This window comes from Tetrao urogallus (assembly GCF_951394365.1).
Source record: "Tetrao urogallus genome assembly, chromosome: 8".
NCBI classification, from domain to species: Eukaryota; Metazoa; Chordata; class Aves; order Galliformes; family Phasianidae; genus Tetrao; species Tetrao urogallus.
In genome coordinates, this window is record NC_136821.1 from 24,179,616 (window position 1) to 24,197,472 (window position 17,857).

The following is a 17,857-nucleotide window of genomic DNA, read 5'->3' on the forward strand; positions in this document are numbered from 1 at the left end:
TGGCCTTTAACATCCTTGGCCAATGAGTGTAGTGTGCCACAGGGATACAGCATTTAGTATACTGGGCAGTGTAACCATGGAGAGGCTCAGGTTTATCCGATGGAGGAATGCACTTTATTCCCATCTGAGCTCTGTAAGCTAGGTTGCAAATGCTCAAGTAGATCTTGTATCCTACTGTCTTTAGTCCATTCATTGCAATGAACCCACACAGCCTTCAAATTTCCTCATGTGATAGTCACTTCCTTAAGTGGTTTGCCTGGCAAAAGTGAGTAAGAAGGAAAACCCTCTTAAATATGGGCAAATGTCGTGAAAAGTTCTTGAATCACAATGGACTTTCAAACAACAACAATATGGGAAGTCATGTTAAAAACAAACCGGAAAGAACAACATTTTTGCTGTTGGAACTCAGCTGGAGCAGTTATCATGGTCTCTTGGCGTCTGGCTCCAAAATGGCCTTTTTCAGTGTGTGTAGTTGCAAGGAGTAGTGATGTCTGGTGGTAAATGCAATGCAAATGTCTCAGTAGCTTCCTTTAAAGTGCAGTAATAAAGTCTGGAGAGTGTAGCTTTTGGTATTGAGATGAATGTTTCCCATAAGTTTTGGATTAATAAAAAACAAAGTATGTGATCTAAAAGCCATTTGCGTGGTTGTGGAAAAGAAAGACTCCATATTAGAAAGGAAAAAAAAAAAAAAAAACCCCAAAAAAACAAAAACCAGTTTTCTACCTGATTATTTAAGGGGTTTTTGCACTTCTGAAGTGCTAGTGGTAAATATAAGTTGACACACTTCTAGCAATGAAATTATAAATGAGAGAAGGACCTGAAAATGTCAGTTTCTTCCTTAGAAGCACTTCAGGAGTTTTATTTTTCCTTTCTTTTCCCTCTCATACATTCATTTGTTCCCTTAGGCAAATGAGGTCCTTTAAATATTTGTCTCTTTGTTTCAATATACTGCTTATCACAGGATATAATTTTTGACACATGTCTTGGAAGTGTCAGAGGAGATTTGATCTACTAACATCTTTATGGAGAGAGCATATCTGCGTAAAAATAACACAAAGGGCTGAGGTAGTGTAGTAAATCTGCTCTTTAAATTGTTCCTTCAGATGCCATGACATTGCCTAATTGGGTTTGTGTGATGTGGTCTTAGCCAGAACTTGCTAATTTGAACTTAAATAGAGCTTTGTTAATCTTAAGGAGTTCAGGAAAAAAAAAAAAAGAGATGGGTGTCTAAAGATGAAGCTAATTTAGTGTTTTTAGGCAGTGTTTATCATGGGAGTGGGAGGAGAATATAAGGCAGCAGGCAGGACAAGTTCTTGGGCTGAACTGCTGCAGCCATCTTCCCTCGTGGAGAGGGCTCTGCGGTGCTGAGTATCTCATTGGCTGGGAGCAGACAGTTGTCTGGTTTCTTTAGATTCATTAAGAATTTATTCTTTTTATCCGGCTTCTGGAACTGTATCACACACAAGCCATTTGTTGATGAAGCTGTGTCTGATGTATGTAGTAGGGACCAAGAGGAAGTTCCTTGTAGGCCAGGCTAGCTGATGCACGAATTATTTTCATAGTCTTTGTTGTTTCCGTACCAACTTTAATGTGAGTTTGGATAGCAGAGTTTGCAGCCTGTCCATGCTTTCCTGTGGGCCTGAAGTTGTGGATAACCAGTAACTAAGGGAAACAAAGTAGGTGGGACAAACTTGCGGGAGAGAATAGGGAGAAATTGTTGAAGATAGATCTGCGAGTGCATACATGTGTATGTGTCTCTACGTTATGCTCTTACAGAGGCACAGGTTCAGGGATTAAGGGAATTCTACTCTGTCATTGTGGTGTCTACAACTTGTCCTTTTAATAAAATTATTATGTGTTCATAAACTAAAGCTTTACCTGCTTGCTTCATGCAACTTCCATGGCTGTGTTGCATCACCCCAGCGTGTCAGTCAGTAGCGTTAAACATTTAAAGAAATACAACACCCTCCTACCCACAACATTTAAATGCTGGTTTGTGTGTTTAAGCATTTTCAGCTGTAAATATTTTGGAACAACAGAAGACATTCCCTATTCATAGCATGCTAGCTCTGAGAACTGCACGCCATCACCAAGGAATGCGGAAGCATGTACTTAAGTCACACTGAAGTGAATGTGCTTAAGCACAAACTTATGTGCTTTACTGAATGTTTATTATTACTAGCCTTCTCAAGAAAGATTGTTTTCTACTCTTGTAACTGATCACTTCTTATTTTTAAAAAAAGTGAGTTTGGGAACACTTTAAAATATGCAAATGTTTTTTTTTTTTATCTTTTGTTTTCATAGCTGATTGCTGTTTATGATGAGCAAGAACCTCACCGTAAGTCTGATGGCACCAATGGGAATGTGACAGACAGAAATAGCCCAGACCTGTTTGAGACAGAGGTAGCAGCTCAGCTGGATGCCTTTCAACCAGTTGGAGGCGAGATTGAAGTGACTCCTTCTGCCCTGAAACTTGGTATGTGTATTTTGTGAGGTTATTTTTCAATGTTTTATTTTCACTTTTTTTTACCAACATATAGTATTTATTTCTTCTGTGGTTAGATTTCTTGTACATACTTTTTTTTTTTTTTTTTTTTTTTGGAGGAGGGATTGGGATGAACTTGTTGTTTGCCTTGTGATTTAGCGAAGATAACTGTAACGAGAAGTTGGGCAGTCTCTGCATTTCAGTAGAGTTCAATGTGCAGTTCATGCTGTATTCTTAAGTACTGTTGGCAGTTTTGTAGAGATGTGAAGTAGAAGATTGGACTGCAGTGGATGGCATGAGTTGGAATTAATACTTCTAATTCTGTTACTCTTGTAGAGGAGTCGTTTTTGACTCCAGAAGTTGAGTATTCAGCTGTCTCTTTATTGTAATACTACTTTAAAGAAAAAGGCTGATAGAAAGAGTTACGGTAAAATATTCCAATAAACTTCATTGGATGAGGCTGCTCTGTATAACTTATGACGGAAGTCTGTGCTCATTTTATGCCTGTTGTAGAAGTATTGAAATCCAAACTGCATGAAACTGTTTAGATTCAAATTTTTAACTGGTCATTCTGGTTCTTTCTGTACCCTAATGAATTTTGAAAAATTTCTTAAATGACACACAGGAATTTCTCAGATATGCCACGACATTTACTGGATATTTTTATGTAACATAAGTGCATTTTAGCATGTTTTGGAAAGTGGATATCATTCTCCATGTACCTCTGAACTGTATTTTAATAAAGTCATTAAAAATTGTGTAGGAAACTGAGCACAAGTTGAGTGTTTGAGAGAGGAGTACTTCAGCCTCATGCAATTTTATGTGGAACAGGTAGTGCTCTTGAGATCGCTGTCAAACTACCAGATTGTTCAGTTCTCAATAGCATTTATGGAATCCTTGTTATGGAGTTTAGAGGAGATGAAATACTGCATGCGATAAGCAGAGCCAATTAGGTTTTGACTTTATTTTTCAGTGCTATGCTAACTTATATTTGAAATCAAAATGGTGCTTGATTTTTGTCTCAGTGGTTGTCTTCCAGATTTTCATTTAACTTGTAAGGTAAAACAGATTTTCCACCTGTCAGTCTTGTAAAGATGGTCTGGAGCCTGAAACTGTTTTCTCTTCCAGACTTTCCATCACTATCAGTTGTTTGCACTTACTTTTTTTGTCTTTATCTTTCCTGTGTAACTTCTTGGACCTTAGATTATGCTCCTGTATTCATTGGAGGCAAATTGAGAAATATATGAAGAAATACGAGGAGGATTTGGTCACATCAATCTCACTGATGCATGAACCACAGTAGTGTGGTTGCCGAGTTATTGAATTGACTCACCTTTGCTAACAGAAATAAATACTAATAATTTTTAAAAGCTTTTCTTCTAGAACAAGAATGTGATTAAATGTACGCATCGTGAGCAAATGTCTTTGCTTTCTGTAGTGGAGCTGTTTGAAGAACTGTCTTGTGCTTGGCCTTTCAGTGCGTGTTTTTGCAAATGGCCTTTAGGGATGAAATGTAGGGAATTTGTTGTTAAATCAATTGACAGATTGTGGAACAACTTTGTTTTTGTGGTTTTTTTTTTCTTTTTTTTTTTTTTTTCTTTTCTGATGTTTAGTACGCTGTGAAACCAGGTCCCTGCTTTCACATAGAACCAGTGCCTAATAATGATGTGAAACCAAAAGCTGCTGCTCTCAAAAAAAATAATAAGAATATATATATATATAAATAAATAAATAAAAAATTGACACAGATCTTAGAAAAGGCGCTTAAGATACTGCCTTGAAACTTGTTAAAAATGAATTGTATGTTTGATACAGTTAACTACGTGCTATATCTAGTCCTGAAGCCTTTACCAACTAGATAGAAATTGTCATAAAGGAGAAAATATATATTTTGTTATTATAGGGTACTTGTAGAATTTTTTTGTAGTTGATATTTCTTGCAGTGATCATTCTGACAGTGAAATAATAGTTTTTCCAGTATGTAGTTAAGTACCTTTCCTTTTTCTTGTCTTGCTTAGAACTTTGAAAATAAGCAAAAATGAAGGTAATCCTATATTTGACTTGAAAACTAAAGATGCCTTATCTTATGTTGTTTCCACGTAAGTTAAAATGGTAGGGCAAAACAGTTTCTCACTTGTTAGCAAATTGACCTAATACTTGGCACATGTATCCTTAAAATAGTTCAGGAACTTACTTGACTCTTTGATGGCTTCTAAAATAGCCACATCTGTCTTTTTGGAACAGGTGAAATTCTGGGTTTTGGTGGTTAAGAAAAATGTAGAAGCACTGCAATGCTATTAATAAAAACACTTGTGTCCATTACATGGTAAGGTGCAAACATTTGCGAGTTAACCATAAACATCTGTAAACCCAAGCACTGTCTTAAATTTATTGCAGTTTTTAACTGTTGTTTCTTAGTACGCTCAATACACTAGAGCCACATAACTTTACTCCATGGTGAACGTACTTAAGTCTGGGGCAATCTACGCTCCAGGGAAAGAACTGATTAAAGTTTTGCTAGAAATGGTTATTTGGCTAGCTGAATCTAAGCCCTTCTAGCCTAGCATGAAGACTCCCAAAGGTTGCTTCTGAACATCTGCATGCCCTGAAGACTAGACTTCAGCAGTTTGAATCCAGACCATGGCTGCCAACTAGTCCTTTCCCTAGTGCTACCACAAGACTTCGTTTTCTCTGGGATTAGATGTCATCCCTAGTGATGCTTCGTATTTGGTCTGTGTTGTTCCTGTACCTCCTTTGTTCTGACTGAACAAATGTAATGAGGCAAAACTATTTTGAGTTGGGTAAATTGTGATACCATAATATTTATTGAAGTTAGCATATTGAAGTCATTGAAGAGACAATTAAGAAATTTCCTGTATGGTGCTCAGATGGTAGGTTTTGCTGTTCCAGTCAAATTCCTTTTAGATGAATGTCTTCTACATCATTGCTGTTGATCATTTCTCTTCATAGTAGCAAAATGTATTATCTTGGTTTTCTGGTGAATTGTGAATGTATCCTTTGATGCAATAACAAATCTACTAACAAATATTTAGAATGATGAAACTTTTGGAGAGCCTTGTATGTAGGTGATAGATTAACAACTAACATTATTTTCTGTTGGCACTGTGTTTTTGGATTCTATCACAACCTATTGACCAGAAATGATGTTGGAAAGACTTTGCAAGCAGGGATTAGAAACATAAGATCTTCAGAGATCCCAGGATGTCTGGGGTTAGATATATTAGAGATACTGGCTATGTGTGCAAACGGTTCTGTCTGGCATCCTTAAGATAATAGTTTGAGGGTTCTGAGGATGCGCATGTTAGAATTACAAAAAATGAGATAGCAATGTAGAGTGGTAAAACACAACTTCCTGGTAGCAACTAATGTGTCAAGTGTGAAGTAATACAATCTCCCCAGAGTATTTTCAAATCTTTTATTCTAGACATTTGCCAATTTCAGAGCAGAAACGTTTTCTTGTTCTTTTTATGTCTTTTCCAAGTGAATGGTTACCACCAGTTACCTGCTCATGAAACATGCATCCATGCCCTTTGCAGCAGCTGCCCGCAGGCTATCACTAAGTGATTGTCCAATGACATCATCCCTTTTCACAGACCTTTGGTTCATAGGCAGTGCTTTGTGCAACCAACAGCCTGATCTGCCAGCTTCCCCTAGATCATGAGATAGCGTTGCTTCAGAATGTTGTTTCCTTTAAAAGCACTGCTTTGTCACAGTAACTCTTCTAGCATGTGACCTGCAAGTATACATGAATTGGTTTCAGTAGCAGAATTTTCACCTTATAGTAAGGCTTTTGGGTTAAATCACACAGAAGCACAGCAGAATCAGCAGAACAGTCTGAGGTTCAAGTGCTTGTAGTTCTGTTGGCTCTTATCAGCCATCTTAAAATTCACTGTGCGCCTGCAAGCAAGCTGCTGGTCCTTTTACACCTAACAGATCCATGTTATTTTACAGTGATTTTCTCTATGTGGTAGGTACTGGATTAGGAAAGACTTTTTTTTCTTTCCTTTTTTTGATGTCAGTTTGTTTTTTTTTCTGCCTATGGGGACTGAAGAGAAAAGGAGACAGTAACTTATTTATGGAAGATCTATTTTATGGCCATGTCAGTTTGAGTTGGAAATGCCTTTGTGACTGGTGCAGAGCAGTTGCTTTATTCAATAGATGATGGTTGAGTGCACAGAAACTTGCTGCTTTTCTGCGGGTCCTTGGCATTAAGCATGTATGATCCTTCCCGTTTGGGTTGCTAAGTCAGTCAAAGCTGTTTCTCAGTTGCATTTGTAGCAGCAGACACAAACACATGCTTTCCCTGGTAGTGTCTGAGCTTAGAAATACAAGAGATGGAAAGTGAGGTTTCTTCTGGGTGCTCTCTCTTGAGATGTCTGATAGAGCCCAGTGGTTCTCTGTGGCATGGGGTGCCTGCCCTTCATGGGCAAACTTGGAACTTAGGAAGAGATCCTCTTCTCTCTTGCCTGGTTTGAAGTGGTTGTATTGAAGTAGGCTTGAGGGCATTGTAAAAGGCATGTATTCGGTTCGTCCCCTCTCAGGTGGACTTTGAGATGCTATGCAATGGATATGTGGACAGTGCACTTTTAAATACAGAGAAAAAAACATGATTATGCTTTTTTAAATGTTATGAAAACAGGTATGAACTGAAACTATTCATTTGACAAAATGTTGCTATTGCTTGTATACAGCATACGTGCTGTTTCAAATTGGAAAGGCTTTTTAATGTAAAAGCTTGTTCATCTTAATCTTGCAATGTCAGTTTATTGGCAGAGCATACCGATGTTTGTCAGTACATTGAGTAATTCTCTGCTGTATGATTCAGGGAAAATTAACATCTTGAAATTGGTAAGTTTATATGAAAAATGCATTGCAAAAGCTTCTGTTGTTTGAAGCAATACTGTTTATTTCATTAAGCAGATAGGACTCTATTCTTTTTTCTGTGCCCAAGAGCTGCTCTTGCAGCAGTGAAATGAAGTGCTGTTCGGTGCAGTTTGTCACAGGTGTATGTGAGGATGGCTCGGTACTTGATGGATTTTTCTCCTCTGTGGCATTTGGCTTAATCTGGTTTTAAAGAATTGTGATGATCAATTAAAGTCTAGTTGAGTTCTTAAAACAAATGGTTTCTGTTCCCAGGCAAGCTAAAGGTTTGAAGATAACTTTTCATTTCAGTCAGAGTGCAGGCATTGTGTGTTTTGACCTCGTGACTTAAGCTGGATATTACTTAGCTATCCTTGGTTCATAGAAATGAGTTTTGCACTAGCAAAACAGATTTCTTTTGTGTTGCAGCAAAACCAATATAGCAGTGCTTTTATAAAAGGATATATATCTGTATCCATATATAGAATCACAGAATGTCTTGAGTTAAAGGGACCTTAAAGCCACTCTGTGCCAGTTCTCTGCCGTGAGCTGGCTGCCCCCCATCAGCCCCAGGGTCCCATCCAACCTGGCCTTGAGTGCCTCCAAGGATCTGCACCTTCTCTGGGCAGCTGTGCCAGGGCCTCACCACCATAAAGAATTTCCTTCTATACCTAACCTAAATCTCTAAATTTAAAACTGTTGCTGATGTGTGAAGTCAATCTCCCCCCTGTTAAGTTTCCTTTAAGTAGCGAAAGGCTGCAATTAGGTCTTCAGGGCCTACTTTTCATGCCTGTCCAAATCCCTTTGGGTGGAATCCCTTCCTTTTGTTGTGTAAAAATAAACAGTTGTGTGCCAGTCACCTTCAGGCCCACCTGGCAGCAGAAAAAAATAATACATCCCATGTCTTTCTGTATGTTGTCTGTTTAGAAAACAAGCCATCCCTTCTTTTCTTTCTTCATTCTTAAGAATTTAGTAGCAGTAGTGGTAATAAATTTGTGTGTGGCATGTTAACTGAGTCCCTCCTTATTTCTGATAACCCCTCTGCTTTCCCCAGTGATTATTGGTTCTCATCTGTTATTCCCACTGTCTCTACTCCCTTTGCCCTTTGTCTAATATATGTTACTTTGGGGTAAGGAGCTATTCCCTGAAAATATGATAAGTAAGGAGAAAAATACTTTCTGTCACGAGTTGCATGCTTTCTTGAAGGAGCTCTCCAGCAGGAATGTTCATTTCCAGCCTTTTATTGCCTCAGGGATGGTTTTGGGGGATGGTGTTGAATGAGGGGGGCTCAGAATGATGGAATAAATTCTATTACAAAACTCTGTTTTTGATGCTGCTTACTCAGTGTTAGCTTTTTAATTATTATTATTTTTTTTATATTGCTGATCTTGTGATGTTGCTATTTTTGAGATTCTTCATGTATGGTTGTGATGCGCAGCTAGTTTTGAGGGTAATATTACTTTAAAATCAGACCAGCCCACTTCTGTAAGCTAAATATTTGCAACTAGAGGATTGGGAAGGATATACTGTAACATTGTACTGAATGGCTGTAGTGCAGTCTCAGGCAGTAAAATAGTGCTAGGTAGTATAAAAAAATGCGAACGTGTATATGCGTGCTTATAAATCACTGCAGCACTACGTTCTGCATTGCCTCTGAGGCAAGACAGTAAAATCTGTATTTCAGGTCGAAAATGAACCTACTAACCTTGGCTGATTGATAGTTGGATATTATTCAGTGTAAACGTCTTGAAGTAGACAGTCACCCTTTTTCATTTAAGAAACTATGTTTATACATTTTTACACAGTTTTGCGATGTTCATTCACTAATGGTTTTGTTTGCTGTTTATTTCCATGTATGCATGTTTCAGTATACAGGTGAACACATCTTATGGAAGTCATCATTAGAAAAACTACAAGTAAAAGTTCAATGATTGAGCTAATTTGCCCATTGCTGTATAGTTCTTTGTCATTGCTTTGTATTTTATTTACCCTTTTAAGAGCCTCAGTTGATAGTTAATTTTTTGGCAGCTTACTTTGAAGTGCTGCTTCAGAATCTGATTGTTTCTTAAAGCAGAAATGTAAAATCCCAGCCAACTGAAGAGGAGAGTTGTGTATTTTCTTCTCCTGAACATAGCTGGCAAAAGCTGCACTTCCGGTATGTTACACAATTTTCCTATAGACACAGTGGCTGCAGATTTGTGTTCTGCATTCGTCACAACTCACTACTTCATTGCATGGAAGTCTCTTTACTGTGGGCATTAGGTGAAGCAGGATGTTGTACCCTCACTGGCTTTGAGATGAGGATGAATACTATGGGGAAGCTGCTTTTTGGCAGGGGGTTGGACTAGATGATCTCTAGAGGTTACTTTCAACACATATGACGTGTGGTATCTTGGCTCACCTATTTTTAGCTCTACCACTAAAGGGTAAAAAAAAAAAAAAAAAAAGATCCTTGTTATCTTTGTCACTTTTTAACTTTCTGAGAGTTTGAAAAACAAAAACAGCCACAAATTGCCTCTTTGGTGAAGCCTTCAGCAAAATTCTGTAATTCAGTATTACAAGCCAAAAAATCAATAAGGTAAAATGAAATTAAATGAATTTGCAAGATGTGACTCATCTTAGAGCTGGTGGTAGTCTGGATCCTGCTCTGGTCAAGTTCTTTGAACCACAGATTTCTGCAAACCAGAGCATTGGCTGCTCCATGGTTGTTTCTGGGCTCCTTTGCCATGTATTTGCTACTGGTGGGTGCTGGATAGTAGGTAGGGTAGGTGTTGGGCTGTACACAGTGTGGCTTATCTACACTTTTCTTACAGTTCCTTGAAGCCTTCCTGAAAGCTCTGGTTCTGGAGACTTCACTGTTTCATCTTAATTTCTTACAACTGTCAGGCAGAAGTTTGAAATTTGAGACTAACAGTAGTTTGCTGTGACCAGAATGGAAAATAACCATAATAGGAATTATTTTTGAGGGAAGTCTAAAAAAGAAAAGGTTCTTAATTAAGGTGAGAGAAAGAATAAATAAATCTAGGTGACATTTAAATACTACAAAAATCTTTATTAATGTCTGGTTTGATATACTTCTTTAAAAAACACCATTGAAACAGTCGAGGTGTATTTTAGTATTTCAGCAATAAAATGCTACCCATGTCATATTCAGGCTGTACAGTTCAGGTGCCGAAGTTCTCAGAGAAGACCAAGGTGCTGAACTGTGGAGGAGTCCCTGCCTGAGCACCCATAACTGATGTAGCCCAAGTGCTAAACCAGCCATTGGCAGCGCAGCTGCTGCTGCAGGTGCAGAGAATGTTTTCTTTGTGTCAGTTTATTCAGCTAGTGAAGTTCATTAAGTGTTTCATTTGAAGTTGAGAAATGTACTGGGAATTGAAATAGAAGAAATGCTTATTTTCACCTTTCAATCTGTGAATAAAAATTAGGTGCGAGAGTTTGAGATCTGTTAGCTTTAAAATCTTGTAGGATGGATTAACCTAAAATGATTGATTTAAATGCAGGTAATATGCTGTTTAAATACAACACTCTGTTTAGTAAGATGAATGCTTTTTGCTGTGTCCAGCAGGTTGGAGGAGTAACAAGAAACCGTTCTTGCTGGTGTGTCTGAAGTTTAGATTCCATTTACATCGAATGCGATTTGAAGAAATTATGTTAAAAACAAAGTCATGTGTAGGGAAATTCTAATGCAACAGAAGTGAGATATATAATATCTGTGTATTTGTAGATTTTTCAATGGTACTTGAAAGACCTGAGGTGCTTGCAGCCGCCTAGGCCTTTAGTCTCAGCCGGCAGCTTGGTGCAGCTGTGGCAGGGACAGGGCCTTCCCTGGGCAGGAGCCAGCAGCCAGGCTGTGGTGGCGAGTGCTGGTCTGTGAGTGCTGCAGGCTGCTCCCGCCCTGTTCCTCGTCAGCGTTTCCAGCCAGTGGAAGGGTTGTGTGTTTTGTGAGAATCCCGGCGGGGCAAAGCCCCTGCTCTGCCTGCTGTGGGAAGTCTGATCAGGCCCCACGCCTGGGCTGCTGATGCAGTGCCCGCAGCTGAGGCCCCTCGGCGCACCTTTGTAGCACCCTGTGTCCCAGCTCTTGTTGGGCCTGGAGCTGGGAGCGCTGCGCTGACAGAAGTGGGAACAGGCTGAATCAGTTGGCATTTGAGGTATGCTGTGACATGAAGGGTAGGAGGAGTGTACCTGGGGGGGACCCCACTTGAAGGCTTGCCCTGTGGATGGAGACCTTCCTGATAGAGAACACAGCAGCAGTACTACTATGTCTTCCATAGGTACGTACACGAGTACACTTGTGCCTTAAGATGAGGAGTGGGGAACCTCATTTCATGTGGATGTTGATTTAATTTCTGCAAACAGAATGTAAAGTAGCTTCATTACCAAAATATCTACGTGGGAAGTTCTTATGTGTAATATCTGCCATTGAAACCTCAAAAACGATAAATACAAATATCCTACGGTTGTTTCATTAGGTATCATTTCTTATAATGACAGTGGTAAAAGAATGTAATTCTGGTCAGAAACTGTGGGAACAGTCTTTGTGTTTTGTGAATAAACTCTGACTTCATGTTTTCCATGGTGTACAACCAGGGAAAAGCATTCTGTTGAAATACACAGCACCAAAAAAATCTGCTTACAGTCTCCTGGATTTTCCTTGTAGTTCATAGCTTTTGTTTCTTTAAGATATCCTTATTAAGAGCAATGGAGAGATACCTTGTGCTGCTGTTAGAGCACTGGGCTCATAGTGTATGAAGGAGAGCTGTTTGGAAATTGATTTTCATCTGTTTGTAGATTTTAAGTCAATTGTCTCACTGTTACATCATCCTAGTTCATTAATTTAATCTTGTATCCATGGGAATTTAACAGTGCAGTGTGCACTTCAGGCAGAACAGATAGATGTAGATCTTAAATTGTATTGATAGGTGCTATTACGAGCAATTTGGGTTAGTTTTAAACATAGGAGCTCTGTTGTTGGAGCAGTAGATACTTGAGGAAAAAAAAAAAGGAGGGGGGGGTTGTGATCCTATCAGATGGTAGAATATACAAGGTAGTGTCAGCTGCACTTTAAGTACATGGCAGCACCATTATGTGGTGCCTCAGGTGGAAGTAAGCAATAAATCCAGGGTGACTGGATTACCCGCTCTGATTGCTTGTGCTCTCAAAAAGCCCTGACTGGCAGAGCTGTCTGCACGCCTGCTAATGTGAAATGTGTCTGATAAAAAGAAGAAAAATGGTTATGTATTAATGACCTTGCCTGTATTTAAATACAAATGACTATCCTGCTTGTAATATTTTGTTTTCAGTTCCTGTATTTGTTTGTTGACAAGACCAGTTAAAAGTCTTTCTGCTCTCTGCTTTAGTGGCTGTTGTATAGCGGTGAATAGCTTGTCAGGGATCTTCCAGCACATTGTTGTCTGTGTTGAAGGACAATTTCCCATTGGTGCATGTGGATGAATTTTCTCTTTATAGAGTTCTGCTTCAATGTTGGCTTCAAATGTTGTTGAGCTGTGCACTGAGGAAGCTCTAAAAAAGAACAACATTCTGACACATAGAGGCATGAGAAGGTAGTTTATACTGGTGAGTGCGATGTGGCAGCAGGCAGAGAAGGGATTGTCATTGGTGTGGCCTTTAGCAGCTGATAGTTTGATACATGCATGACAGAGAGCTTTTTTCCTATCCTAATAAACATTTTTACATGCAGGAGCAGAATTTAAAGTTAGGACTTTAACTGTCTAGGTGATGTACTGTAAATCTTTCTACCCACTTACAGTATTCCATCCATGTGTATCATTTGTTCTTCTCAAAAATAGTTCATTCCTCTTCCATTGCTAAGCAAGCGAACAAAATTTACAATATATAAGAAAGCTGCAACAAATGCAGTTAACTGCGAGTGCTTATATTTCCTACGTTCTTAAGTTTGGCAGCTTACCTGAAAGTTGACTGAGTATATTTGCACCAGAAAGACTGTGTTTTTGATAGCACAGCCCATATCAATGGCTTTTGGGTGAAAAACTCTGGTTATCAGTTTTCTGAATTTGGCCCAGTGACTGCAGCCTGCAAACTAAATAACAGAGGTGGAAGTGTTTCAGCTAGAGGTGAATTGTTCTTTCCCAAGCAAGGCGACTTTAAACACAGAAGAAAAAAGTGAAGGAAAGGTGGGAGTAGTCATGTTTGCATTCATGGTCACATTGGGTGATATTTAACTATCTAAATCTAGGCATCAGGTTTGCTGCTGGAGCCTAGAGGGAAACCTTGAAGAGCTCAGCGTGATTGAGAGAGCTGCAGCTCAAGGCTCTGTGACCACACTGGGGTACTGACCTCCAGACCTTGTGTTATTTCTCTGCAGTTGTGCAGTATTCCTAAATGTGCTATTTCTTGTTAGCCAGCCCCCTCCTAACCCAAAATGAGTTTTGAATCACCAGAGGGTGCAAGCACTGCAAAGTGAGGCAGAAGGTGCTCCTGATCAGGGCAGGTGTTAATGTCTCCATACGGCTTCTTACTTAATTTAAAAAACAAACTAAGCAAATAGGATTTCATCCGGCATGGAGATGTTTCTTTTGTTATTGTGTTGATGCAAGGCTTCATTTTTTAATTGTGCACAAATGGCAGAACTTCTCTTCTGTTTTTTCTAATGTAACCAATTTAAATCTAAGTGAGGTTTCGACCATATGCTCAATTCAACCATATTTGCAGTTAAAAAAAAAATATTTCCAAAACATAAGAGTTCAGGGAAAATATACTGTTAACCATGAATCTGTATAGGGACTGATCCTTGAAGGTGATGCTAGCAAAAGGGAAATTGATTGCTCTGTGTGGCTTGAAACAAAATAGTATGGAGCTTTTAGTATCACCAGACAAATTCCCCAGCTTTGTCAAAGAGTGAGTAAGGCTGGGATGAGGTTCTGCAGTGCTGTGACAGAAGGAGCTCTGGACAGAGTTTGAAAGAGGGAAATGCACCCTGAGGAAATCAAAGTTAAAGCCATTAGGAGAATAAAATTTTAGTTCAGGACACATTTGACTCTTCGTTGTCTGTGGCTTACTGCTGCAGTGCAGTGGGAGGAGGAGAAATACTTAGTAAACCAGGTTCCAAAGTTTAAGATACATAGTGCTGCTCTGACACAAAAAGTAGTGCTTATAAATAGCATGCCTTGTATGATCAGCTTGGTATGCAGAAGGGAACATGTTTTCTGTATTTCATTATTCACAGAAAAGAAATGCTTCTTCTGTCTTAGCTTACAATGGTTATTGTAAATGCTCAGCACAAATGCTGTAGCATGAGTAGAATAATATAGAAGCACAACGTGACAAAAGGAATGCAGTAAGAAAAAAGGTGTTGTTTGTTGACAAAAAACAACAGTCAAGTGTATCTCCTAAATGAACTTGTATAGTTGTCTGTGTAATCACATAATAAATGGGGTAAGTGCTACTTTTCCATTACCAACTCTTCATGTCTAAGGAGGACAGTGATGAACAAATTAAAGGTATGTATGGATAGTGGATGTTCTAATATACTTTTGGTATATGTTGTCAGGGTGCTTATCTACAGACAGTTTGCTCATTCTCTTCTAACCCATAACAAGTGTTAGTACTGCCTGTGCCACTGTGCAGCATTGAATGCTTGCCCCAGGCCCAGCTGATGGCGTGAGCTGGAGCTGCACAGGGACTGTATATTCTGATTACGGTCACTTCTAACCTTCCTGCTATGGACTTCTTCAGGGTAGCGCATAGGTGGAAAACAAAACCTTTACCTCATGCTGTGCTTAGGCTTTCAGATTAATACCCTGTTACTCTGTCTCTGTTGGACTCCTGAAGGAATTAAGTAGTGTCTGCTTTTGTCCTCACATCAGTTATGAAAATCAACTGACAGAAATGAGAAGAATGGTAGGGATGATGGCCTTAAAAGTATAAGGAGCATTGCATTTGAATTTGGAATATGGCTTATTCAGTTGTGACAGTTGCAATTAAAAAATACCAGCAACTGGCTTTCTGGTAGTTCAGCAAGAACATCTTTGCAGTGTTTGTGTATATATGAAAGGAGTTTGGAAACAATCTTAACTCTTGATTTTGTCTCCTAGGCATGCCGCTTCTGGTACGAAGGAGCAGTGATCCAGCTTTGGGCCCACCTGCTGACTTCCACCCAAGTGCCTCTTATCCCAGTGACCTCAGTCACAAACATGCTGTGGCAGTAAGTGTCATGTAACTCATCTTTTTATTAAGGGCTAAAACTGTTTTTTTTTTTTTTTTTTTTAGCTGTTTGTACACAACTGCTTTATAAGCTAGATGTATTTGAATCTAGAACAAAATGCTGTAAAGGAGTCAATTTCCTTTGCATAAATAGAGTATTTTAGTTAAGGTAGTCAATTAACAGTGGTTCATGTTTTCTCTGTAAGATAGTTACATAAAGCTTAATGGTGACATAAAGTGCTGGAATATGAGTTGAAATTTAGCAATTGTTTACTTGATTGGTATTGCGTTGTCATTTTTGTTGGTTGGTAGTGAAAATGTGCACTTCCTTTATAGTATTAATTACCAATCTTGTAAATTTTGTACCTTCTTTTGCTTCCCATGCCCCTGCATGAGATTTCCATTTTACCTTGTTGTCCTGCTGCTATGCTGCACACTCTATCCTTTCTCCAGCCTTCTGTTTTACATTTCTATTCTTCCCTTTTGTGGACAAACTCATGCTCACATTGTCTTTGGTAAGTAGGAAAGCAAAGACACAGTGAAGATGCAGTGACTCTTACTCAGATATTATTATAGGCTGGTTTTGATCTTAGTGACACTTGGACCACATTCCTTACTTTGCGTTTTTAAGACCTGAAGCTTGATTTTTGCATATGGGTTTTCCTTTATTACTTACAGAAAGGTGGAAATCTGTTGTATCTGTGTAAGGGTCAGCTGGGATATGTTTGTGCATCAAGCAGAATAGAACTCGCAGGTAAACTTTGCCTAGAAAGCTCTGCTGTACTGCTTTATGTCAAGTGAATAGCTTCTTAATTGATGTTGCTGTTGCACCTGCATTTTGTTTACTTGTGAAATTTCTGGATTTTCCTCTTTACCTTCCCCTGAACAGTGTTGCAATTTGCTTCCTATTCCCACTTGCTGGAAGCAGTCTGTCTATTTCCCTGCCCCAAGCAAAACAAAACCAACAAGGCTCCTTGTTTCAGCCTGCATTGCTACATTTTGGGGAGGCGAGGTGTGAAAGAGGTCAGTAACTAATGCTGGAGGTAGGAACCAGTTAAGCTGAAGGTTGTGTATTTAAGACCATGCTTTCAGTTAATTTTACACGAAGGAAGGAAGTAAATAGAAAGTTAGATGACTTGCATATAAATGATGTTTCATTCTTCTTATGATTCTGAAGACCAATGCACAATTTTGTTGACTGTTCATTGCTTCTTTTTTGGCCAGCTGTGTGTACATCCTATTTTACAACATCATGGCATTTAGGGCTGAACTTCTACAATGGTCTACATCATTTTTCAGAGAGCTGTAGGATTTTTCTTGAGGTTTATGCTGCCAGTGCTTACGTATTCAACCAGTGAATTCAAGTGCAAAAAAGAATTCTGTAACCGTGCAGAAAAGTTTGCAAAGTTGAGAGATCTATAAAGTGAGCAGATGTGTGTAGTGCTGTGTGATTTCTGTAGCCATGGAACTTGTACAAATAATGAGCAAAATGGTGAAGTTATTTGTTTCCTTTCAGGAAGTGTTGCATCTGTGCAAAGAGTTGTACCAGTACCCAAGAATCCTGTAGGCCTAAGGGGAGTCTGTGTGCCTAAAATGTAGAGTATCCCTCTATCAGCTGTGGGGATGGGGATAATAGTAAAAGCTGGACTGCTAGCAAGAGTGAGGAAGGTTCTGATTATTAAATGTCATTTAAGGAAGGAAGCAAGTCCCGGAAAGTTGGAAGTTTTATTGTTTACTTGAAAATCTGTTCAAATGCATCATACCAGCTCTTATTTTTGCAACAGTACTATTTCAAAAACTCATCATCAATCATACTGAAATATGCTTTGGCGTAATGTATTGGAAAGCATAAAAAGCTTAAATAACTTAGGTTAAATTAAGTACAGATTGTTTTAAAACAGCAGAATTTATATTTGACAAATGAAAGAATGTACAAATAATGATGCGTTTTTAATATAGCCATGCTCTTTCACACAAGCTTTAAAGCAGTATTTAGAGAAAATTCTCTTGTTCTAGGTACAGGGACTGAAATTAAAATTACTACTACATTTCCTTTGCACAGGCATAGTTTTGTTTAATTAAGCTACATCCATGCATTCATATGCCAATGAGAAGCGTCAGAGCTATTGGTAGTGTAAACTATCTTTAGTGTCTATAGGAAAAATTGTCTCCCTGTTTATGCCATAGGTATTGTAGCTATCATATTACACTTGAAACTGACTTCCATTGAAGTGCTTTTGGTACTTTTGACATTTTGGTGTTTGACACACATAGGATTGGTAGTGGAGTACCATGTGGAAATGCCCT

At 38.8% G+C, this 17,857-nt stretch overlaps 1 protein-coding gene across 1 annotated transcript in view; it reads left to right on the forward strand.

Moving 5' to 3' along the window:
• The window catches only part of PARD3B (par-3 family cell polarity regulator beta), a gene marked incomplete at both ends in the record, with an annotated part of 368,067 nt that overhangs the window by 99,915 nt on the left and 250,295 nt on the right, over positions 1–17,857 (forward strand). The window contains 2 exons of the mRNA XM_079539163.1: positions 2,305–2,476; positions 15,442–15,551. Coding sequence (XP_079395289.1) covers positions 2,305–2,476; positions 15,442–15,551 — 282 coding nt within the window. The remainder of the gene's footprint in view (positions 1–2,304; positions 2,477–15,441; positions 15,552–17,857) is intronic.